The sequence below is a fragment of the Molossus molossus genome, unplaced genomic scaffold, assembly GCF_014108415.1.
Source record: "Molossus molossus isolate mMolMol1 unplaced genomic scaffold, mMolMol1.p scaffold_m16_p_4, whole genome shotgun sequence".
NCBI lineage: Eukaryota > Metazoa > Chordata > Mammalia > Chiroptera > Molossidae > Molossus > Molossus molossus.
The window spans coordinates 39755881-39782374 of record NW_023425377.1 but is presented as its reverse complement, the minus strand read 5'-3'; the positions used below and the strand labels follow the sequence as shown (position 1 = coordinate 39782374).

General features: G+C 39.6%; 1 protein-coding gene and 1 pseudogene across 1 annotated transcript in view; both read left to right on the top strand.

Annotated features, from left to right (window-relative positions):
- The window catches only part of SEC24A (SEC24 homolog A, COPII coat complex component), a 73292-nt gene that overhangs the window by 32656 nt on the left and 14142 nt on the right, over nt 1-26494 (top strand). Inside the window, exons 11-16 of the mRNA XM_036239916.1 lie at nt 6324-6379; nt 7480-7686; nt 8539-8659; nt 8979-9137; nt 20235-20408; nt 24375-24485. Coding sequence (XP_036095809.1) covers nt 6324-6379; nt 7480-7686; nt 8539-8659; nt 8979-9137; nt 20235-20408; nt 24375-24485 — 828 coding nt within the window. The remainder of the gene's footprint in view (nt 1-6323; nt 6380-7479; nt 7687-8538; nt 8660-8978; nt 9138-20234; nt 20409-24374; nt 24486-26494) is intronic.
- LOC118616377 lies at nt 10457-11468 on the top strand (annotated as a pseudogene).

Here is a 26494-nt window from a genome sequence, read left to right as displayed (position 1 = left end):
CATATGTATAGTTGGCCAATAAGCACTTAAGATACCAGAGAAGTGCAAATGAAAACCATCAGATGCCACCTCATATCAGTTAACAAATTTTCAAATTCAATTTTTTTCTCTCTGAGAATGTGAAAGCACCATGAATATTGGTTTTGGGATTACAAGTAAATTTTAGTTTATAGGCAAATCCCCAAGAATGGAATGCATGAACAATGTGGATTGACTGTACTTCTTTAAAGGGCAGTAATTGAGGAGAGCTCACTTCTGTCTTGGTTGTTCTAATTTTTTTTTTTTAATCTCACCTGAGGGCATGTTTGCATTTATCTTCAGTTATAGCGGGAGGAAGAGAGGGCAGGAGAGAGAGAGAGAAACAGTGACGTGAGAGAGACACATTGACTGGTAGCTACCCACACAACCCCAACCAGGGCCGGGAACAAACTGCAATGGAGGTACGTGCCCTTAGTGGGAACTGAACCCTGGACTCTCTGGTCCGCAGGCCGACACTCTAACCGCTGCACCAAACCGGCCAGGGCTGTCTTGGTTGGTCTAAATATTCATAACAGATCATTCCCTAATATGTTCACCCAGGTACTTATTTAGCATACAGTAAAACCTAACCTGGTGATTCTGATGGTGGGCCAAGTTGTGAATTTACTGTTGTGTTCCAGCCTCTCAATTTTGAACATGAGCTGATAGATGGAATATCCCTTGCTGGATTTCACATAGAAGAAGAAAATTTAAAAAAGAGGACTTCTGGGCAAGATGGCAGCATAGGTAAACTTGGTACTCTGCTCCTCCCATAACCACATCAAAGTTACAACTAAACTACAGAACAACCACCATTCAGAACCACCTGAAATCAGACTAATGGAAGTCCTACAACTAGGTAATTAAAGAAGACCACATGGAGACTGGTAGGAGGGCCAGAAACAAAACAGACTGGTCCCACACCCACGTTTGGCAGATAAAAACTGGAAGGGGTACCTTGGCTGCAGAGGTCCCCCCAAGAAGTGAGGGGTCCCCAGCCCAGGGTTCCAGTGCCCGGAAGAGAAGTCCTCATAACTTCTGGCTGTAAAAACCAGCGGGATTGAGTCTGAGGGAGACGAGGACTTCTAGAGTCCCAGGCAGTTCCTCTTAAAAGGCCTGCACACGGACTTCCTTGGACTCGCTCTCTCTGAGCTCCAGCACTGGGGCAGCAGCTTGAAAGGCACCAGAAACATACAGGGAGAAACTGATTTGTTCCTCATCTGGATGAGAACAGGGGCAGCTTTCTCCCAGACAGCAATGATAGCAGAGGCCATTGTTCCTTTGATGAGCCTCCCTTCACAGAGCAGGCAGATGGGCATCATATCTGAGTCTCCATCCACCTGACTCACTTTTTGCTCTGAGGCCCCGCCCCACCCATCTTTCAGGCCCATCCAAACTTTTTCCAGTGGGTTTTTCATACGAGTGGCCTGTCCTGGCTCATGCTTCAGATGAAGCAGCATCTGACTTCAGCATGCCCCTTACCTCTTGCTAAGTAGCCCCAGGCTTGGCAGTAGCAGCAGCCAGCCTTGGTTCACAGCTTGGCCTCTCCTGGGCACCTCAAAGCCCAGCACAAGTAGCAACCATCTGCTTTGTAGCTCATGCTGGGTAGTCCTGGGCAGAATATAGCCAGTGGCTGACCTTGGCCTGCACCTCCCAGGAGGCCCCAGAGCCAGCACACCCAGTAGATACTACCGACCACGTTGAAGCATCACCATCCAACCACCTCCACAAGTGACATACTCAAGGGTCAGACTCAGTAGGCAACAGAGCCCCATTGAAGTAAGCCCTGCTTTGTGGGGTGGACCTCTGCACAGCTGATCCTCCATGGTAGTCAGTGGTCACAGCTAGTCCCTGCAGTTGATTAGCCTAGGGCTAAATCCCTCCCATTGATATGCCAACAGCAGTCTAGGCTCAACTACAAGAGTAGGGTGTACACAGCCCACACAGGGAACAAACCTTAAATGCCCAGCTGGGGTGGTCAGGGCAGCTATGCCACTGGATCCTATAGAACACCTACTACATTAGGCCACTCTACCAAGCCTGAGGGATGTAGCAACTCTACCTAATACATAGAAAGAAACATGGGGAGGCTGCCAAAATGAGTATACAAAGAAAGATGTCCCAAATGAATGAATAGAACAAAACCAGAAAAAGAACTAAACAAAGGGGAGACAAGCAATCTATTAGATGCAGAGTTCAAAACACTGGTTATAAGGATGCTCAGTGAACTTAATAACCTCAACAGCATAAAGAAGGACCAGTTAGAAATGAAGGATACACTAACTGAAATGAATAATTTACAGGGAATCAACAGTAGAGTAGATAAAGCCAAGGATCAAATTAGTGATTTGGAGTATAAGGAAGCAAAAGAACACCCAATCAAAAAAGCAAAAAGGAATCCAAAAAAATGAGGATATTAGGAGCCTCTGGGACAACTTCAAGTGTACCAACATTCACGTCATGGGGTTGCCAGAAGGAGAAGAGAGAGAGCAAGAAATTGGAAACCTATTTGAAAAAAATAACAGAAAACTTTCCTAACCTGGTGAAGGAAATAGACATGCAAGTCCTGGAAGCACAGAGTCCCAAACAAGATGAACCCCAAGAGGCCCATACCAAGAGACATCATAATTAAAATCCAAAAGATTAAAGACAGAATCTTTTTTTTTTTTTAATTGATCTTTAGAGAGAGGGGAAGGGAGAGGGAGAGAGAGATAAAAACATTGATGAAAGAACATCAATTGGCTGCCTCTTGCATGCCCCCCACTGGGGATTTGGCCCACAACCTGGGCATGTGCCTAGACCGGGAATTGAACTGACAACCTCTTGGTGCGTGTGTCAATGCTCAACCACTGAGCCACGTTGGCCGGGCAAGACAGAGAATCTTAAAAGTAGCAAGAGGAAAGCCATCAGTTACCTACATGGGAGCTCCCATAAGACTGTCAGCTGAGCCCTGGCCAGTTTGGCTCAGCGGTTAGAGCGTCGGCCTGCGGTCCGGAGAGACCCGGGTTCGGTTCCCGCTAAGGGCACATACTTTGGTTGCAGTTTGTCCCCGGCCCTGGTTGGTCGTGCGGGTGGCAGCCACTCGATGTGTCCCTTCACATCGATGTTTCTCTCTCTCTCTCCCTTACTCTCTCTCCGTCCCACTCTATCTGTACAAAAAGTGGAAAAATATCCTTGGGTGAGGATAAGAAAAAAAAAAGACTGTCAGCTGATTTATCAACAGAAATTTTGCAGGCCAGAGGCATTGGCACAAAATATTCAAAGTGATTGAAAGCAGGGACCTAAAACCAAGAGTATTCTCCCCAGCTAAGCTATCATTTAGAATCAAAGGACAGATAAAGAGCTTCTCAGGCAAGAAAAAGCTAAAGGAGTTTACCACCACCAAACCAGTATTACATGAAATGTTAAAGGGTCTTCTTTAAGAAGAAGGAAAAAAAATCAAAAATATGAAAAGAGCCCAGCAAGGGTGGCTCAGTGGATTGAGCATTGTCCCATGCACAAAGAGGTTGCCAATTCGATTCCTGCTCAGAACACATGCCTAGGTTGCAGTCTCAAACCCCAGTAGGGGCTGTGCATGAGGCATACGATGCATGTTTCTCGTCAATGTTTCTATCTCTCTCTAAAATAAATAAAAACAAAGAACATATGAAAAGAAAATGGCAATAAATACATATCTATCAACAATTGAATTTAACAAAGTAAATGAGCAAGCAAAACAGAAACAGACTCATAGATACAGAAAACATTTTGATGGTTACCAAGTGGGAGGGGCATGGAGGAAGGGCATGGAGGAAGGAATTAAGAAGTATGAATTATTTGTTACGGAATAGTCATGGAGATGTAAAGTACAGCATAGGGAATATAGTCAATAATATTCTAATAACTATGGTGTCAGGTGGGTGTAAGATTTATTGGAATGATCACTTAGTAATTTATGTAAATTACTGAGGTGTAAACTTGAAACTAGTGTAACGATGTATGTCAACTGTAATTGAAAAATAAAAATGATTTTGAAATGGAAAAAAAGAAAGGACAATAACAAGTATTTGCAAAGATGTGGAGCAATTGGAACTCTTATAGACTGCTAGTGGGGATGGAAAATGGTTCTGTCAGTTCCCCTGAAGTTAAACATAGAGTTAACATATGACTCAGCTCTTCCACTTCAATAGTTATATACTCAAGAAAATTAAACACAGTGTACACAAAAATGTTGACATGAATGTCCATAGCAACGTAGCCAAAAAGTAGTAACAACCCAACTGCTCATCTTTTGCTGAATGGATAAGCAAAATGTGGTATATCCATACAATAAAAAGAGTAAAGTATTAATAGATGCTACAACATGGATGAACCTTGAAAACAATATGCTAAGTTTAAGAAACCAGTCAAAAAAATCCTCATAGTGTGACTCCATTAATATGAAATGTCTAGAGTAGGCAAATCCAGAGACGGACAGACTGGAGCTGCTTAGAGCTGTGGGAATTGGCAGGGAAGTGAGGAGTGACTGCTCATCAGTGAGGGTTTTCTTTTGGGGACAATGAAAAGGATCTGGAATTAGATAGTGGTGATGGTTGTACAACTCTGAATATATTAATAATCACTATATCTTCTACAAGGGTGAATTATATCTCAATAAAAAAATTTTTTTATTTATTGATTTCATAGAGAGGGAGAGAGAGATAGAAGCATTGATGACAGAGAACATCGATTAGCTGCCTCCTGCATGCCCCCCACTAGGGATCTGGCCCATTACCTGAGCATGTGCCCTGAATGAGAATCAAACCAGTGACCTCTTGGTGCATGGGTTGATGCTCAGCCACTTAGCCACACTGTCTGGGCAACTTATTAAATTTTTAATTTTATTTTTATTTGTATTTATTTTTTGCATTTATTATCTTCAGATAGAGTGGGAGGGAGAGATGGAAGAAGAGAGAGAAAGAAACGTCGATGTGAGAGAGACACATCGACTGGTTGCCACCCGCACAACCCCAACTGGGCCGGGGATGAACTGCAACCGAGGTACGTGCCCTTAGTGGGAATCAAATCCGGGACCTCCTGGTCCGTGGGCTGACACTCTAACTGCTGAGCCAGACCAGCCAGGGCTAAAATTTTAATTTTAAAGAAAAAAGGAAGAAATCTAAACAGTAGATATGACAGCTAAAGTAAATATTTAATATTTCAAAGTATTTGTTGGTATTATTTTTTACTAACATTATAATGAATGTTATTTTTTTATAATAAAAAATAATATACTAATTTAGAAAGTGGGACCACCCCCCTCATAATCCTCCATAACGACCCACACATTTCCTTCCCAGTCTGCCTCCTTCTCAGGAAGGTAATTTAATTCCTAAGTAAGAATGAATTTGAATCCTGAGAAGCTCATCTGATGTGGTCAGCTAGCATACCTTCTGATTGCTTGATTTTGTTGTCCCGTAAGTAGAGGCACGGGTGGGCACCCTCTTTATGAGAAAGTATCTGTTTTTTTAGTTTTTGTGTTTTGTTCATGTAAAGACAGTATTCTTGTGTTATCTTAGTCAACCTTTTTTTTTTTTTTTTTTAATTGATTTTAGAGAGGAAAAGGAGAGAGAGAAACATTCATCAGTTGCCTCCTGTATACACCGTGACTGCGGATTGAACCCGAAACCTGGGCATTTGACCTGACTGGGAATTGAATCCACAACATTTTGGTGCATGGAACAACACTCAACCAACTGAGCCATTGCCCAGGACTTTTTTTAATATATTTTTTTTATCTTCACCTGAGGACATTTTTGCATTTATTTTCAGATAGCGTAGGAGGGAGAGAGAGAAACATCGATGTGAGAGAGACACATTGACTGGTTGCCACCTACACGACCCCAACCCGGGCTGGGGCAAACTGCAGCCAAGTACGTGCCCTTAGCGGTAACCGAACCCGGGACTCTCTGGTCCGCAGGCTGACCTCTAACCGCTGAGCCAAAACAGCCAGGGTTTTAACGTTTCTTTTGTTGGCTCCCAGGGCTAAGCAAGAACATAAAGCAGGATTCTGAATTGTCTTTAACCTAAGAAGCAGAGCACTTGTACAAACCCTTACTGAGTGCTTACAAGTCAGTATTTTCTAGTTGAGAGACTACTTATCTTTTACACAGTAACAGTTAAGTTGCAATAAATACCTAAATCATATATACATAGACATGTGGTGTAATAGTGGAGAAAATGGCTTTTCTGTAAATATGGGCATAGTTACTTATGTCAGTGTTATGTATTTGGAACACCTTTAACAATTAAGTTTTGTTTAAAAAAATATTTATTTCTTCTTTCAGATATTTTTATACCTATGCCAGAGAACTTATTAGTAAATTTAAATGAAAGTAAAGAGGTAAGGCACATTTTCCTGTCTGACATGTTTAATTGCAGTATTGAAAGAATATATTTTTTAAATAAACATTAAGTAACATTTTTCTTCTTTCTGTGACATTTCTAAGATGTGTAGCACTTTATATTTTGCTGTTAATGAAAATTCATCTGAAGAACCACTCTTGAGTTTGCCCTTGAACTGATTGCTTTTAAGTCTAATGTAGCAAGTTATTTATAGTTGGGTAGAAGATGAGCCTATTCCATTAAAAAGGAAAACCTGAAGGAAACCTACCTTGACAGCCATTTGGGAAGTTGGGAGGGTTGCTAAGATAAGCTTCTGGTCACTACATAGAAGCACTTTAGCTAGGCTGCTTTCAGTGCCCTGTGCTTTTCTGATTCACAGAGTGTCATTGGGGTCAGTTCAGAAGAAACTCTTATTACCTGCCTGGAAATTGCCATGACATAATACAGTGAGAGGTGAACAGAATGTGTCTGAAGGGGGGATGTTGTCTACCCTGTACATACATATATGCTGTAGGGGTAACATTTTAACTAGCAAGTCTATGGTCTCAGCTGTTGGCAGTGGTGACTTCGCCATAGTGCGATATATTTTTTCCCATTAACTCTCTTTATTTGTACATCCTAACCTAAATAGGTAGTTGTTTTTCATGTTATTTTTCTTTTGTTGTGATTATTACTAGTTGGCAAATTTACTGGATATCTTAGATTTTGCAGTAGGGAAGATTTAAACTCACTTTGGAACTGAAAAGAATACAGTGTATAGAGGTGATTAAGAAGGCCATACTTCATGGCATTAAAAGAAATCAAATCTCTAAACTGCAATGGTTCTTTTGGATACATTTTAGACTTATAGTCTTGCTGGATCACTGCATGTGCAAGAACTGTAAGGCCCCACTTTTTATTTGTCTTGCTTGCCAATTTATAGTGTTTATTTAAAATGACTTTCTTGTCATTTGACCAACTTCATTGTTTACTGTACTGTCTGTAGATTCTCTGACCATCATCATGACCAATGTCTTGTCTATTATAATAATTACTGACTTTTTGTAAAAAAAAAATTTTCAATGGTAACACTCAAGTTTTCTTGCTTTTTTTCACAAGCTTGTCCAAGATTTACTGAAAACTTTACCACAAATGTTCACCAAGACCCTGGAGACCCAGAGTGCCTTGGGTCCTGCACTTCAGGCTGCCTTTAAGCTGATGTCCCCAACTGGTGGTCGAATGTCTGTCTTTCAAACACAACTCCCAACTCTTGGAGTGGGAGCCCTGAAACCACGAGAGGAACCCAACCAAAGGTCATCTGCTAAGGTTAGAAGGTCATCAAATCAATGTTAAGATTTATGCTAAGGCTCTGTCTCTTTGACCACACAGCTTGTTTTTTATTTATATTTCAGTTGTGGAAAGTCAGGAATATGAGGAAATAGATAAAGCATTTCTTTCTTATGTAGACTTTTCTATTTTATTACATTATTTTCTACCTGATTCACTCTTACCTTATACTTAGATCTTTAGCATGACATTAGTAATACAGCCTACCTTTGATGAGAAAGGTTTCCTTTGATGAATAAGGTTGCTAGGGACAAAGTAGAACGTAAGTGACCAGTAAAAAATACTCAAAGTTTGATATACTGACTGCTATGGATTGCTTTTAAGCACCTGTGTCTATAAACTTAATTTGAGATGTGTACTTCTCAAAAAATTATGAGAAGCCATATAATGATTATAGTGTTGGTCCTGGAGTCAGTCTGCCCAAGTTCCACTGCTTTTTACATGTGTGAGCTTGAATAGTTACTTAATTTCTTTGCCCTCCTGTTTCCTTATATTTATAAAGTGAAAATATTGATAGTACCCACCTCTTATGGTAGTTAAAAGGACTAAATAGATATTACATATGAATTGTTTAGAATCATTTCCAGCACACTAAGCATTTAATAGATTATAAAAATTAGTATAATAGATTTATTTCTTTTTAAAAGTGAAACAAAAGAAAAAATTCTTAAGCAGTACTTTTCTTACTGAAAAAGCAGAAATATTCCAAAGCAAAAGGATTTTTTAGAATACCCAAGGATAATTGTTAATACTGGTATGTATAAATAGAAATTTAAATTTTATGACAATTTAATCATTTAAAATGTTTTCTTTTTAATTTATTATTAATAGGAAATTCACTTGACACCATCCACTGACTTCTATAAGAAATTAGCCTTGGACTGTTCTGGTCAGCAGGTAGCTGTTGACTTATTCCTTCTCAGTGGACAATATTCTGACTTGGCTTCTCTGGGTAAGTTTTCCCTAATGATCATTTTTCTCAAGTGACTGTCAAAATGATATTAATATAATGGTATTCTAAATAGAGAACAACATGAAAGAAATTTAATTCCCTTGGAAGTTAGTCAGTTTAGCCTATTATAAACCCTACAGTCTTCAACTCTAAAATTTTATAATAGAGAAATTTCTATGCCACTATTTAAAGGAATGAAATATTCTTTTTTGACAGTACCTGGGAGGTTAAAGAAAGATTGATTCAAATGCCTGTAGTTACTTTGGTGTAGTAATATAGTCAATGGCAGAATTTAAAAGGAGTATCTGTTCTCTTCCAGGTTGTATTTCTCGGTATTCAGCAGGTAGTGTCTATTACTATCCTTCTTACCACTATCAGCACAACCCGGTCCAAGTACAGAAATTACAGATGGAGCTACACAGATACCTCACTCGGAAGATTGGCTTTGAGGCAGTCATGAGGATCCGGTGCACCAAAGGTGGGGGCACTAGTTTTTGCATTTACATATAAGTAAATGTTGCTTTTGATGCCACCAGTATATATACATGTTTTTACCTGGTCTTATCTCAAAATTTGCTCTTCTAAGATATTTTACTTACTCTGATGGAATATGTAATTGGGAATAAGAAGAAACTTTTTTTTTTTAATCCTCACCTGAGGATATTTTTCTGTTTATCTTCAGATAGAGTGGGAGGGAGGAAGAGAGGGAGAAACATTGATGTGAGAGGGACATATCTACTGGTTGCCTCCCGCGACCCTGACCAGGGCTAGGAATGAACCGCAACCAAGGTACATGCCCTTGATCAGAATCGAACCCACTATGCTTTGGTCCATGGGCCGATGCTCTTAACTGCTGAGACAAACCGGCCATGGCACATTATTATTATTTTTTAAAGGGACTATCTTGAATACCAACCTTGGATTGTGCACTTGAAAAGGGTGAGTTTTTCAGTGTATGAATTATATCTCAACGAATAAAGACTATATCCACACACAAAAATAAAATATATTGCTGATGTATTTGTATTCTACTTATTAAACAGTAGTAGGTGAAGATCTTTTTTAAACAATTATTTTTTTAATTGTGCTAAAATATACATAACATAAAATTTACCATTTTAACCATTTTTAAGTATACAGTTGAGTGACATTAAGTCTATTCTCGTTGTGCAACTACTACCACAATCCCTCTCCATAAGTAGGTGATATTTTTTCTTTTCCTTTATTGATTTTTTTAGAGAGAGAGGGAGAGAGATAGAAACATCGATGAGAGAGAACATTGAATGGCAGCCTCCTGCATGCCTTCCACTGGGGATCAGGCCCACAACCTGGGCATGTGTCCTGACCGGGTATCGAACTGGTGACCTCTTGGTGCATGGGTTGACTCTCAGCCACTGAACCACACTGGCCGGACGACTATCTTTTAATATGTGCTTTCTTCACCACACAACTACTACTAACACAATTTCACAATGTTGCTTTGGAAATAGTCTGACAGTTTCAGAATGCCATGTCCAATTTGTTTCTCAGGCTAAATATTTTGTGGCTACTAAATGATATTTATTTTCTTATAAATATGGGAAATTATAATTTTTGATATTTAATTTCTCCACATTTTCAACCAGTTTCTAATCTTTTATTCAGATTTTAAAATATTATTGCTCTGTAAGAGGGTATGAAGCAGTCATTTTTTAAAGTGAAAAGATTATTTGAAATATGAGCAGAAAACATAGATATCAAAGATTAGAATCTACAAATCTGTCTATTATGTGGGTGTTGAAATCTGTTGGTCAAACCATGTGCCAAATGAAGTAAGTGGTTATTATCTATCATTTGTAATAAAAAGAAAAAATGTGCCTTTCCATACTACCCAGACAGAGGCCCTCATGGGATTTTTCTCGGTTCCCATATAACTTAAAGGGAAACTTTCACAGTATCTGGAGCCCTTGATGTCCTGCAAGTGAAAGAGGACAGGCTCAAATTCCTTGCAGCAGGAACCCACTTAGGTGGTACCAAAATGACTTCCAAAAGCAACAGTCCATCTACAAAAGGAAAAGTGATGGCATCTACATCATAAATCTGAAGAGAACCTGGGAGAAGCTTCTGCTGACAGCTCTTGCCATTGAAAACCCCACTGACCTTAATCATATCATCCAGGAATACTGGCCATTGAGCTGTGCTGAAGTTTGTTGCTCCCACTGCAGCCACTCCTATTGTTGGCTGTTTCACTCCTGGAACCTTCACTAATCAGATTCAGACAGCCATCCAGAAGGTGAGAATTTTGGTGGTTACTGACCCCAAGGCTGACCACCAGCCTTTCACAGAGAAGTCTTATGTTAACTTGCCTACCATTGCTTTTTGTAACACAGACTCTCCTCTGTGTTATGTGGACATTGTCATCCCTTGGAACAACAAGGGGCTCACTCAATGAGTCTGATGTGGTGGATGCAGGCTGGCCCAGGAAGTATTGCCCCTTCCATGGCACCATCTCACTGAACACCCATGGGAGGTGTTGCCTGATCTTGACTTCTACAGAGATCCTGAAGAGATTGAAAACGAAGAGCAGACAACTGCTGAAAAGGCTGTGACTAAGGAGAAATTTCAGAGTGAATGTACTACTCCAGCTCCTGAATTCACTACTACTCAGCCTGAGGTCACAGACTGATTTGAAGGCATGCAGGTGCCCTCTGTGCCCATTCAGCAGTTTCCTACTGAAAATTGGAGCCCTTAGTCTGCCACTGAAGACTGGTCTGCAGTCCCCACTGCTCAGGCCACTGAATGGCTAGAAACAATCATTGAGTGGTCTTAAGCTGTTCTTCCACAATCTCTTAACAGAATGGAAATACAGTTGATGGAAAATAAACAGTTCCTAAAAAAACAAAAGTTGAGAGAAACAGTGGAAAAGAAAACATATAATTTCTTACATAAGGTATCAAATGAGGTTGCCACATCTCCAAACAGCTCTTGGTATTAGCATCACCCATAACCAATAAGTTATAACAGTAACTTTCTGTTTCTGTTTTCTTTTTTAATAAGAACTTTGTTGAGATAAAATTTACATACCGTACAATTCACCCATTTGAAGTGTACAATTTGGGTTTTAAATATATATACCATGCCTGGCCAGTGTGACTCACTGGTTGAGCATTGACCCATGCACCAAGAGGTCTCTGGTTCAATTCCCCATCAGGGCATATGCCCAGGTTGTGGGCCCGATTTCCAGTGGGGGGCATGCAGGAGGCAGCCAGCTGATGTTCTCTCTCATCGATGTTTCTATCTCTTTCTCCCTCTCCCTTCTTTTCTCTATAAAAAATCAATAAAGAAAAAACATTTTATATATACCATGATATCACAGTCAATCTTAGAACATTTCTATCATACCAAAAAGAAACCCTGTACGAATTAGTAGTTACTGTTTTCACCCCCAAACTCGGCAGTTCTAGACAACTTCCAGTCTTTTTGTCTCTATGGATTTGCCTCTTCTGGATATTTCATGTGAATAGAGTCACACAATACGAGTTCCTTTATGACTGGCTTTTTACACTTAGCAAAATGTTTTCAAGGTTCATTTATGTTGTAACATGGATCAGTATTTCACCCCTTTTTTAAAAATATTTTATGGCTCTGGCCAGTGTGGCTCACTTATTGAATGTTGTGTCCTGAGCACCAAGAGGTTGCTGGTTTGATTCCAGGTCAGGGCACATGCCCAGGTGGCAGGCTCAATCCCCATTAGAGGGGGCTTACAGGAAGCAGCTGATTGATATTTCTCTCCCTCCCTCTTCTTTCCTCTCTCTAAAATCAATAAAAACATTAAAAAATATATTTTATGTATTTTATTCCATTGTATAGATATACTTCATTTTGTTTATCCATTCATTAGTTGATGAACATTTGGGTTGTTTCCCTTTTGGAGTATTATGAATAATACTGCTGTGAACGTTTGAGTAGAGGTTTAGGGACATGTTTTCATTTCTCTTGGATATATATATTAGGTATATGCCTGGGTCATAAGGTAACTCCATGTTTAACTTTTTGAGGAACTGCAGAGTGTTTTCCAGCAGTTGCACCATTTTACATTCCCTGGTGGTAAATAAGGTTATTGATTTCTCCGTATCTTTCTCAGTATTTGTTATTGTCCTGTATTTTTTATTTTAACCATCTTCATGAATGTGATGTGGTGGCTCATTGAAGTTTTGATTATGTTTCTCTCTTGATAAATGATATTGAACATCTTTTCTTATGTTTATTGACTACTTGTATATCTTCTTTTATTCAAAATATGTTTTTATTGATTTTTTTTTTTTTAGAGAGAGATAGAAACATCGTTGTGAGAAACATCAATTGAGTGCCTCTTGCATGTCCCCTATGGGGGGTTGAGCCCAAAACCCAGGCGTGTGCCCTGACTGGGAATTGAACCAGGACCTCTCAGTCCATAGGATGACACTCATTCCACTGAGCTACACTGACTAGGCACTGTATATCTTTTTTTTTTCTTTGTTGATTTTACAGAGAGAGGAAGTGAGAGGGAGAGAGAGATACAAACATTGATGAGAGAGAACATCGATTGCCACCTCCTACATGCCCCCCATTGGGAATTTGGCCCACAACCTGGGCATGTGCCCTGACCGGGAATTGAACCGGCAACCTCATTGTTCATGGGTCAACGCTCAACCACTGAGCCACACCAGCCAGACTATACATCTTCTTTGGAGAACTGTCTATTCAGATTATTTTTTCATTTTAAATTTTGATTTGTCTTTTTATTGAGTTTTAAGAGTTCTTTATATTTTTTTTAGATATAAGGCATCTAACAAATATATGACTTGCAAATTATTTTTCCATTTTGTAGGTTGCCTTTTCAGTTTCTTAATGGGACTTTTTGAAGCACAATTGTTTTTAATTTGATGATGTCCCATTAACCAATTTTTTTTCTTTTTTGGTTTGTGCTTTTGGTATTATAGCATTAAACCACTGCTTAATCCAAGGTCATGAACATTTATTACTTATGTTGTCTGCTAAGAATTTTATGCTTCTAATATTTAAGTCTTTGATTTACTTTGGGTTAATTTTTATATTTTATTTGAGGTAGGTATTTGACTTCATTCCTTTGCATGTGGATATTTATTTGTCCCAGCATCATTTGTTGAAAAGACTATTTTTCCCACATTGAATTATCTTGAGACCTATGTCCCCTTGCTGCAATCAGTTGATCATAAATATGAGGGTTTATTTCTGATTCTGAATTATATTCCATTAATTTGTGTGCCTATTCTTATGCTAGTTCTAAACTGTCTCAATTACTATAGCTTTCTAGTAATTTTCAAATTAGGAACTATGAGTCCTCCCAGCTTTTTAATTTTTTCCCAAGATTGTTGTGGCATTCTGGGTCCCTTGTGTTTCTATATTAATTTTAGGTTCAGTTTGTCCATTTCTGCAAAGAAGCTAACTGGGATTTTTTTTTTTTACATTTTATTTTTAGACAGAGTGGGGGGGAGGGAGGGAGAGAGAGAGAAACATAAATGTGAGAGAGACACATCAACTGGTTGCCACCCACATGACCCCAACTGGGGCTGGGGACGAACTGCAACTGAGGTATGTGCCCTTGGCTGGAATTGAACCCGGGACTCTCTGGTCTATTCTCTGGGCCGATGCTCTAACCCCCGAGCCAAACAAGCCAGGGCCTAGCTGGGATTTTGATAGGGATTGCATTTAATAGGCAGATCAATGTGGGCACTATGACTCTCTTAACAGTATTAAGTCTTCCCATCCACACATGTGGTATGTCTTTCCATTTATTTAGGTCTTCTTTAATTTTTTTTCAATCTTTAAATTTATTCCTAAATATTTTTGATGCAATTGTAAATGGAATAATTTTACACATTTAATTTTTATTTTAGACACTGAGTTGAGAATTGAACCAAGCTATTCTCAATTCCCAACCTCGTTTCTTTTTCTTTTTCTTTTTTTAATATTTTTATTGATTTTTTAGAGAGAGAGAGAGAAACAGCGATGTGAGAGATATACATCAATCGGCTGCCTTCTGCACGCCCCCTACTGGGGATCGAGCCTGCAAGCCGGCATGTTTCCTCACCTAGAATCGAACAGAGACTCTCAGTCCATGGAATGATGGTCAATCCACTGAGCCACACTGGCTGTGCCATTACTTCTTTATATAAATATAATTAATCTTTTGTATATTGATCTTGTATCCTGCAGTCTTGCTGAACTTGTTTATTAATTCATATAGTTTTTTAGTGTTTATGATTTAGAAAGGTCTATTTATTCAAGATTGATGGACCTCAAACATGATTTATTTCTGCGGATGCTGGCTACAAATTACTGGAAATGTGTATCCTAAAGGTGCTTTTAAAACTTTTTATTGGTCAGGACAGAAGCTATTTTATATGTACCTAATTTTGCATAAAGAGTTTGAGAGTACACTAACAAACCAACAGTTTGCCTTCTTTATAGGGTGTTTAATTCAATAAATCTTTTGTGGTCACTTGCTTATTAGGTTTTACTTTTTCTTTTCTTTTTAAATATTTTTCTTTTTTGATTTTAAAGAGAGGAAAGAAGAGGGACAGAGAGAGAGATAGAAACACTGATGAGAGAACAGTATCAATTGGCTGTCTCCCGCACACCCCCCCACTGGGGATTTGGCCCACAACCTGGGCATGTGCCCTGACCTGGAATTGAACTGGTGACCTCTTGGTGCTTGGGTTGGCACTCAACCACTGAGCCACACCGGCTGGGCAGGTTTTACTTATTCTATTTTTATGATAAATTTGATCACAAATAAAATTATATGCTCTTGTTAAATTTTTTAAAAAGGACACAGTACAAAAAATATAAAATGAAAAATCAAACTTAACCCAGTATACTCTACCTCAAAGTTTCTCATAGTCCCTTGAAAAGTTTTCCCATACATATATAAGCATATATTTTAGCCTTCAAATAAAAGCAATGAGGTCCGGCCAGTGTTGCTCAGTGGTTGAGCATCGACCCATGCACCAAGAGGTCACCTGTTCAATTCCCAGTAAGGGGTGTGCAGGAGGCAGCCAATTGATGTTCTCTCTTTTTGATGTTTCTATCTTTCTCTCTCTGTAAAAAAAAAAAAATTAAAGAAAAAAATATATATATAAAAGAAATAAAAGTAGCCAGATGTAATCCCCATTGCTTTTTAAAATTTTTATTTTATTTTATTTTTTATCCTCTCCCAAGGACATTTTTGCATTTATCTTCAGATAGAGTGGGAGGGAGGGAGGGAAAGAGAGAGAGAGAAACATGGATGTGAGAGAGACACATCGATTGGTTGCCATCCACACAATCCCAGCCGGAGTGGAGACAAACTGCAACCAAGGTATGTGCCCTTAGCAGGAACCGAACCTGGGACTCTCTGGTCCACAGGCCGACGCTCTAACCGCTGAGCCAAACTGGCCAGGGCTGCCTTTTTTTTTTTTAATGGTAAATGTGTTTTTTTTTTATTGATTGATTTTAAAGAGAAGAAGGGAGAGGGAAAGATAGAAACATTGATGAGAGAGAACATCGATTGGCCGCCTCCTGCTGGGGATCGGGCCCACAACCTGGGCATGCGCCCTAAAAAAGAATCAAAGCAGTGACATCTGGGTGCATGGGTCAATGCTCAACCACTGAGCTATACTGGCCGGGCATTTTATTTTTAATCCTCACTTGAGAATATGTTTATTGACTTTAGAGAGAGAGATAGAGAGGGAGAAAGAGAGAAACATTGATGTGAGAGAGAAACATTGATCAGTTGCCTCCCTATACACGCCAACCAGGGATTGAACCTGTAACCTTTTGGGTGCACAGGGCAATGCTCTAACCAACTGAGCCACCCAGCTAGCTTCATTTTAACCATACCTTTCTATTTTCATACATACTGACCTATATTCTTCTTTTTTTCTGATTACTATTTCAAAGTTGGTTTTTATTTCATAAGTGAAACACATATATTTTTTTGTAATAATGTTTGTTTGTTTTTTATCCTCACCTGATGATACCTTTGCGTTTATCTTCAGATAGAGCAGGAAGGAGAGAGGGAGGAAGAGAGAGAGAGAAACATCAATGCAAGAGAGACACATTGAGTGGCTGCCACCCACACGACCCCAACCGGGGCTGGGGACAAACCGCAACTGAGGTACATGCCCTTAGCAGGAACTGAACCTGTGACTCTCAGGTCTGTGGGCCGAGGCTCCAATTGCTGAACCAAACCAGCCAGGGCTGTTTGTTTGATTTTAATCCACACCTGAGGATATTTTTCCATTTTTGTTTAGATAGAGGAGGAGGGAGAGAGAGGCAGATGGGGGAGAAAGAGAGAAACATCGATGTGAGAGGGACACATCCACTGGTTGCCTTCTGCGTGACCCCAACCAGGGCCAGGGACAAGCCATAACCGGAGTGTTTGCCCTTGACCGGCATCAAATCTGCGACTCATTGGTCCATGGGCCAACGCTCTAACCTCTGAGCCAAACCAGTCAGGCCACATGATGTTTTTTTTTTTTAATAATATTATTGCCCCAGCCTGTTTTGCTCAGCAGTTAGAGCATCGGCTCATGCACCAAAGAGTTTCGGGTTTGATTCCTGGTCAAGGGCACATACCTAGATTGCAGGCCCGATTCCTGGTCGGTGATTGTAGGAGGCAACCAATCAATGTGTCTCTCTCACATTGATCTCTCTCTCTCTCTCTCTCTTTCTCTTTTCCCCTTTCTTTTCCCTCTCTCTCCCCTCCCATTCTCTAAAAATTAATGGAAAAGATATCCTCAGATGAGGATTAATCAAAAGAAAAGTAATACTATTATTGATAAAGCTGAAGTCTTCCTGCATCACCTTGTGTGTGTGCGTACTTTCACTTCCATCCTTATGTATTCACTGTAACCACATTGGTGTATTTATCAGTCTTTTCTGTACATCTGCATACGTAGGTATCTCTCCATGAAAAATATATAGTAGTGTATTAACATTTGTGACATTGTACATGTTTTCAGCAAGTCTTGAAGATCCATTAATACTAGTTTATATGGATCTACCTCATTCTTTTTTTTATTTTTATTTTTTTAATTTATTGATTGATTTGAGAGAGAACATAGAGAAAAACATCAATTTACTGTTCCAGGACTATGCTCCAACTAACTGAGCCACACTAGCCAGGGCTTGTTCCACTAATTTATTCATTAATTGGTCGATTCAGGTATGTGCCATGACTGGGGATCAAACTGGCAACTTTGGCTTATCGGGAATGTGCTCTAACTGAGCAACCTGGCCAGGGCCGATCTATCTCATCCTTTAAAATTTTTAATAGTATTCAGTAGAGTGTACAAATTACAATTTAGTTATTTTACTACTCATTAGCATTGAGGATATTTCTAATTTTTTGTTATAACACACAAAAACAGTACTGCTTAATTTTTTTGCATATAAAATTTGGCACTTAAAACAACAATGAGGTATCACCTCACACCTGTCAGAATGGCCGCCATCAATAAATCATCAAACAACAAGTGTTGGCGAGGGTGTGGAGAAAAGGGGACTCCAGTACACTGCTGGTGGGAATGCAGACTGGTGCAGCCACTATGGAAAACAATATGGTGTTACCTCAAAAAATTAAAAATTGAACTGCCATTTGACCCAGTGATCCCACTTCTAGGAATATACCCTAAGAAGCCTGAAACACCAATCAGAAAGAATATATGTACCCCCATGTTTGTAGCAGCACTATTTACAATAGCTAAGATCTGGAAACAGCCCAAATGCCCATCAGTAGACGAATGGATAAAAAAGCTGTGGTACATGTACACAATGGAGTACTACGCAGCTGTAAGAAAGAAAGATCTCTTATCCTTTGAGACTACATGGAGGGACCTGGAAAGTATCATCCTAAGTGAAACAAGCCAAACAGAGAAAGAAAAGTATCATATGATCTCACTTATTTGTGGAATATAATGAACATAACAGTCTGAGAAATGGTATAGTCCCAGAGACGTGGAAGTGGGGAACAGACTGACAATCCCCAGAAGAGGGGGTGGTGGGGGAGAGATAAACCACAGAACTTATATGCATGTATGCATGAACAATGGACATGGACAACAAAGCTGGGGACAGGGCAGGGAGGGAGAGGGAGGGGGGAATCAGTGGGGGAAAAAGAAACATCTGTAACAAAAATTAATTTTAAAAAAATTGGCACTTGAATGAGTGAGTATTTGTAGGATAAATTTTTAGATATGGAGTTACGTACTAGGGTCAAAGGAGGTATTCATTTAGGATTTTTGGTAGATATTGCCAACTTATCCTATGAAAAAGTTTTTTGTTTTTTAATTTGCATTTTCACCTTCATTTAAGAAGATATTTATTAACCTCCCCACTTACCCTCACTAAATACTGTACATTATCTGATATTATTCTCCCATTCCAATGTGTGGGTTCCCCCACACCACCAGGCAATAACTCAATTTTGACACTTATCTCCCTGGATATAGCATCAGATCCCACAGGTTAAGGGCCCCCCGATACACTCGCTCCAGTACATACATACACTTCAGAAGTTAATTTCAAGTCCAGGTTGTTGCCTGTGCTTCTCACTGACTGGCTATAGATTGGAAGTTCCGGGGACCCTCTCTTTGGGTTCCATTAATTTTCTAGAACGGCTTACAGAACTCAGAAACATTTTACTTACTAGATTACTGATTTATTATAAAAGGATATAATTCAGAAATAGGTGGAAGAGATACACAGGGCAAGGTATAGGGAAAGGGAAAGGGAATGGAGCTTTTGAAGCTTCTATACTCTCTCTGAATGCTCTACCCCCCCAAATCTCCAAGTGTTCACCAACCTAGAAACTCTCTGAACTCCATTTGTTTTTTAAATGGAGGCTTCATTACATAGTCATGAATTGTTAAATTATTTGCTATTAGTGTTTGATTCAACCTCCAGTCTTTCTACCCTAGATGCATGTTGAGAGGGGATTTAGCCCTGGCCGGTTTGGCTCAGCGGTTAGAGCGTCCGCCTGCGGTCCAGAGAGACCCGGGTTCGGTTCCTGCTAAGGGCATGTACCTCGGTTGCAGTTTGTCCCCGGCCCTGGTTGGTCGTGCAGGTGGCAGCCACTCGATGTGTCCCTTTCACATCGATGTTTCCCTCTCTCTCTCTTCCTCTCTCTCCCTCCTACTCTATCTGTACAAAAAATGTAAAAATGTCCTCGGATGAGGATTAAAAAAAAAAAAAAAAAGGAGAGGGGATTTAACTGAAAGTCCCAACCCTCTAATCACATAGTTGGTTCCTCTGGCAACCAGCCTTAGATTACCTAGGTGCTTTCTAAAAGTCACTTTATTAACATAGCTAAAGACACCTTTATCATTCTCATTACTTGGGAAATTCTAAGGGTTTTAGGAGCTCTGTGCCAGAAATCATCAAAGACAAAATATATTTTTCTTTTATAAATCACATTATCACATCTAAACTTTGTAATTTATTCTCTGCCAGTCTGATGAGCGACTAGAATGTAAAATGTAAATATCCATATATAGGTGTATATAAATAATTTTGATAAATTTATTTCTTCTAGGTGTTTCCATCCATACTTTCCATGGGAACTTTTTTGTTCGGTCAACAGACTTACTATCTTTGCCCAATGTAAACCCAGATGCTGGGTATGCAGTACAGATGTCAGTGGAAGAGAGTCTTACTGACACTCAGTTGGTTTCCTTTCAGTCAGCACTCTTGTATACATCCAGCAAAGGTGAGTTGGTTTTTTTACTGTGGCAAAAAACACATGACATATTTACCCTCTTAAATTTTTTCTTTTTAATCTTTACCCGAGGATATTCTTCCATTTATCTTCAGGTAGAGTGGGAGGGTGTGGGGAGAGGGAGAAAGAAAGAAACACCGATGTGAGAGAGATACATTGACTGGGGACCGAACCGAGGTATATGCCCTTGACTGAATTGAACCCACAACTCTTTGGTCCGCATGCCAGTGCTCTAACCACTGAGCAAAACTGGCCAGGGCACCTCTCTTAAATTTTTAAGTATATAGTCCAGTATTGTTAACTGTAAAAACAATGTAACAAAGGTAAGTTTTTGGTTTTGGTCATGTATTCTATGGTTTGTGGTGAACTCCCTCTCCTTTGGAGGTAATTACTCATTTCTAATAAGGCAAAAGAGTATTCCTGGTCTTAAGAGCTTTGTTGCTATTCCTGGTTAAGCAAAGATGTTTGGTATTTATTTTCCTTAACTATTTTATTTAATAGATATTTATTTAGAGCCTACTTATTGTCAGGCACTAAAATATGTTCTGATTACAAAACAGTTAATAAAACTGAATTTTAAAAATCCTTTTCTTCATATAGCTTATTCTAGTAGGGTAGACAGACAATTCAGAGGATAAATAAGTAAAATAATAGTATGTTATAAACTAAGGAGGAATATAAAGCTGGTTAATGTATTTTGTCCTAAAGATGATGTGAAGGCTGGCTAAATTTAATTTTTTATTTTAAAGATTTACCATTCTGCCCACGGACTCTGTTTTACCTCCTCTAAAAAAAGAGTTCCTGCCCTGGCCAGTTTGGTTCAGTGGTTAGAGTGTCGGCCAGCGGTCCTGAGAGACCCGGGTTCGGTTCCCGCTAAGGGCGCGTACCTCGGTTGCAGTTTGTCCCCGGCCCTGGTCGGTTGTGCGGGTGGCAGCCACTCGATGTGTTCCTTTCACGTCGATGTTTCTCTCTCTCTCTGTTCCTCTCTCTCCCTCCCACTCTACCTGAACAAAAAATGGAAAAATGTCCTTGGGTGAGAATAAAAAAAAAAAAAAAAAGCCCTGGCCGGTTTGGCTCAGCGGTTAGAGCGTCGGCCTGCGGTCCGGAGAGACCTGGGTTCGGTTCCCGCTAAGGGCATGTACCTCGGTTGCAGTTTGTCCCCGGCCCTGATTGGGTTGTGAGGGTGGCAACCACTCGATGTGTCCCTTTCACGTCAATGTTTCTTTCTCTCTCTCTCCCCCACTCTATCTGAACAAAATATCAAAAAAATATATAAAAAATAAAAAAAGAGTTCCAGGAGTGTTTCTGTGCTATGTCTACTCACCTTTATAGCCCCTCCAAAAATCTATTAAAAAGTGTGTTATACAGACTGACATCCCTCAGAAGAGGGGATGGGGGGTGGGGGGGTGGGAAGAGATAAACCACAGAACTTATATGCATGTATGCATGACCAATGGACATGGACAACTAAGCCGGGGACAGGGTGGAGGGGGGGTGGGGTGGGGGGTGCCAATGGGGTAAAATGTTAAAATATCTTTAAAAAAAAAAAAAAAAAAAAAAAAAAAAAAAAAGTGTGTTATAATGGCATTTGAATGAAAACCTTTAGTATTAGAGGAGTAAGATAGATTTCTGTCTCTTGATAATATTTTTATATGACAAAAGGACAACATCGCAGTCCCTTTTCTACTTACTGATTTTTCTTAAAATTAAAAAATTAATATATAATTGACGTGGTAAAATCTACCAATTTAGTAACACAAGTTACTAAATTGTGTTACTAAATTTAGTTCCACAAGTTTTCACAAATGTATTATCTAACACCACTGCTATAAAGATGGTCATGATCAATTCATTACCCCCAGAATCTCATGTCTTTTTTAAAAAAATAAGGTATTCACCAATGATACATCCAATAAGGGGTTAATATCCAAAATGTATAAGGAATTCAGACAATTCTTCTCATGTTTCTGTAGTCAACCCCTCTCCCATCCCCAGGTCCTGGCAACCATTGATCAGTTTCTGACCCTATAATTTTGTGTTTGCAAGAATGTCATGTAACTGGAGTCATACAATAAGGTAGCCTTTTCTACCTGGCTTCCTTCATTTAGCATAGTGCATCCAAGATTCATCTATTATTGCACCAACCAGTAGTTTGTTACTTTTTCTTTTATCCTCACCCGAGGACATTTTTCCATTTTTTGTTCAGATAGAGTTGGGAGGGGGAGAGAGAGAGAGAGAGAGAAACATCGATGTGAAAGGGACACATCGAGTGGTTGCCACCCGCACGACCCGGCCAGGGCCGGGGACAAACTGCAACAAAGGTACGCGCCCTAAGTGGGAACGGAACCTGGGTCTCTGGATTGCAGGCTGACGCTCTAACCGCTGAGCCAAACCGGCCAGGGCAGTTTGTTACTTTTTATTCCTAAGTGCCCTGACCAAATTGAACTGGCAACCTCCTGGTGCATGGGATGATACACAACCACCTGAGCCACACCAGCTGGGCAACATTATATGTGTGTGTGTGTATTATACATATATATATACATACACACATATATATATGTGTGTATGTATATATGTGTGTATGTATGTACATGTATATATCCTCACCCAATGATATGTTTATTGATTAATTTTTGAGAGAGAGGAAGAGGGGAAGAGAGAGAGAGAGAGATTGATGTGAAGAAAGAAACATCGATTTGTTCTTTGCAACCCAGGTATGTGCCCTGACTGAGAATTGAGCCCACAGCCTTTTGGTGTATGGGACAATTCTCTAATCAACTGAGTCACTGGGTTCGGGCTAGTTAACATTATTTTTATCTAGAATAGAAACTAAACAATGTTACCCTTGTTTTGCAGACATTTCTTCTCTTTAAAAGTAATGTGTATGAGTTTCTCATATGTACATTTCCATTAGCCTTAGGTTATAATGTTCATCTCTGGTTTTTTGTTCTTCTCTGATGTTCAGGGTCTTGCTGATCAGAAATTTTTAAAAGGTTGGCATTTTTTATATTTTATGGTTGTCAAAAGGTTTTTATTTTTGTTTCTTGTATTTATTGATTTTGTTATTGTGGCTAAATTACTAAAGAGAAAGTATTATGATTATTAGTTTCTTTTTTTTTTAATGTGATTAAAGAGAAAAGTATGAGATTTCTCTCTGGACTTTGAATATCAAAACACAGACTCAAGAACACATTTTGGAGTAGTGTTGTCATTTATATATTTGTGTGTCTGTATATGTGAGTGTATATATGTATTTTTATTACAAGAAAGATAAAGTAACAAAAAAGTTTAGAAGAGATATTTTTATTTATTTTTTTATTTTTTATCCTCACCCGAGGATATTTTTCCATTTTTTGTACAGATAGTGTGGGAGGGAGAGAGAGAGAGAGAAACATTGATGTGAAAGGGACACATCGAGTGGCTGCCACCCGCACGACCAACCAGGGCCGGGGACAAACTGCAACCGAAGTACGTGCTCTTAGCGGGAACCGAACCCGGGTCTCTCCGGACCGCAGGCCGACGCTCTAACCGCTGAGCTGAACTGGCCAGGGCTAGAAGAGATATTTTTAAAAGCTGGCATGTTACTATCATTTGAATACCATCCCTGTTGTTTTTTCAGCAATAAGTTGAACAAAAAGAATTTTGTATTAGAGTTTTCACATTAAAGTTTTGATACTATATCTACTTAATATTTATCTCTATTTGGTTTTGAATTGAAAAGAAGTGATTTTAATATAAACTTTTAAAATATATATATTTTTATGGATTTTCAAGAGAGGGGGAGAGAGAGAATCATTGATGTGAGAATGAAATGTCTATCAGCTGCCTCCTGCATGCCCCCCACCCCCCACACACACACAGGGGATCCAGCTTGCAACCCAGGCACATGCCCAGGCAATGTAAACTTTTTTTATTTAGTTGTATTTTACTATCATTTGTGTGTTTTCTCCAAAGGTGAAAGAAGAATTCGTGTTCATACTTTGTGTTTGCCAGTAGTTTCAACTCTGAATGAAGTGTTTCTTGGAGCTGATGTTCAAGCAATTGCAGGGTTATTGGCTAATATGGGTAAGGATTGTTATCACCTATTGTAATATTTTGCAGGTAATAATATTAGAAAAATCCACATATTTTTGTCTTTAAATAACTAGCTTTAAGGGTTTCAGTGTTTTGGATTCCATATGTGCCTACTAAATGACTATTTGAATAAAAGATCTGCTACAAATACCCTTATCTTTTTTTTCAGAGAGGGAGGGAGAGATAGAAACATTGATGAGAGAGACCATCCATTGGCCGCCTCCTGAATTCCCCCCACTGGGGATTTGGCCCACAACCTGGGTATGTGCCCTGGCCCAGCTGTTGTGGTTCAGAGGTTGAGCGTCATCCCATGCACCAAGAGTTCACTTGTTCGATTCCTGGTCAGGGCACATGCCCAGTTTGTGGGCCAAATCCCTGTTGGGGGGAATGCAGGAGGTGGCCAATCGATGTTCTCTCTCATTGATGTTTCTGTCTCTCCTTCGTCCTTCCTCTCTTTCTAAAAAATCAATAAAGAAAAAAATTTTAATAAATAAATAAAAAATAAAAGCTTGCCCTGGCTAGTTTAGCTCAGCAGTTACAGTGTCAGCCTGCGGACCAAAGAGTCCTGGGTTGGATTCCAGTCAAGGTCATGTACCTTAGTTGCGGTCATCCCTGGCCCAGGTCGGGGTTGTGTGGGTGGCAACCAGTTGATGTGTCTTTCTCACATTGATGTTTCTCTCTATCTCGCCCTCCCATTCTGTCTGAAAATAAATGGAAAAATATCCTCAGGTGAGGAATAAAAAAGAAAAAAGCTTTATTGAGGTATAATTTATGTACCCTATCACTTAACCCATTTTAACTGTACAATTTCATTGTTTTTTAGTATATTTACAGAGTTGTGTAGCCATCACCTCAATCTAGTTTTAAAATATTTCTATCGCCCCCAAATGAATCTCATGACCATTAACACTAAATTGCTTTATGTCTCATAATCTGCCTACTATGGACTTACATAACCATTTTTTACTGAATGTGTACTGTTAGTAGTCAATATCTTTTTTATGAGCTCTGTAGCTTGGATTACAAGAGACAGTGTACTGTAAGATCATTAGACTTGAAGTCATGGAATTTGGGATTGCAAACCAGTTTACTATCACATATAAGTTTGCAGCCTTGGACAGATTCTGTGGGTTAACAGAAATTTTATTAATATCTTCACGTCAGTTGCCTACTTGACTTTTTTTTTTGTCTCTTTCTAGACACATGGCGCTAAACATCATTTTAGTACTTGCTCTTTTTTTTTTAAACAGAGGCTTTTTTGGATATTAGAGAGAGAGAGGGAGAGAGAGAGATGAAAACATTGATTGGCTACCTCCTGCATGCACCCCAAGTGGCATTGGACCCACAACCTGGGCATATGCCCTGGCCGGGAATCAAACCGGCGACCTCCTGGTGCATGGGCCAATGCTCAACCACTGAGCCACACCAGCTGGGCTATTTCTTGCACTTTTTCTCCTTCAGGGAAGACTGTCAGTGGATCTATTTGCTTCAGTCTCAAATCTCTCTATAATTGGGATATTTACCTATTTTAAAAAATTTCTTACTAGGATGCATGACCAGTGAACATAGACAACAGAGCTGGGGATGGGGCTGGAGGGGAGGGGAGGAGGGTGTCACTGGAGGAAAATGAGAAACATCTGTAACAAAAACAAATTAATAAATAAAAATTTTTTAAAAAAATTAACTAGGAAATTTTTTTTTTCTCTCTTTTTATTTATTGGTATGTGCCCCTAGTGGGAACTGAACCCGGGACTCTCTGGTCTGCAGACCAATGCTCCAACCGCTGAGCCAAACTGGCTAGGGCAGGGGAAATGTTTTCTTTTTTTTATCCTCACTTGAGGACACTTTTCTATTTTTTGTTCAGATAGAGTGGAAGGGAGAGAGAGAGAAACATCAACGTGAAAGGGACACATCGAGTGGCCGCCACCCGCACAACCCAGCCAGGGCCGGGGACAAACTGCAACCGAGGTACGTGCCCTTAGTGGGAACTGAACCCGGGC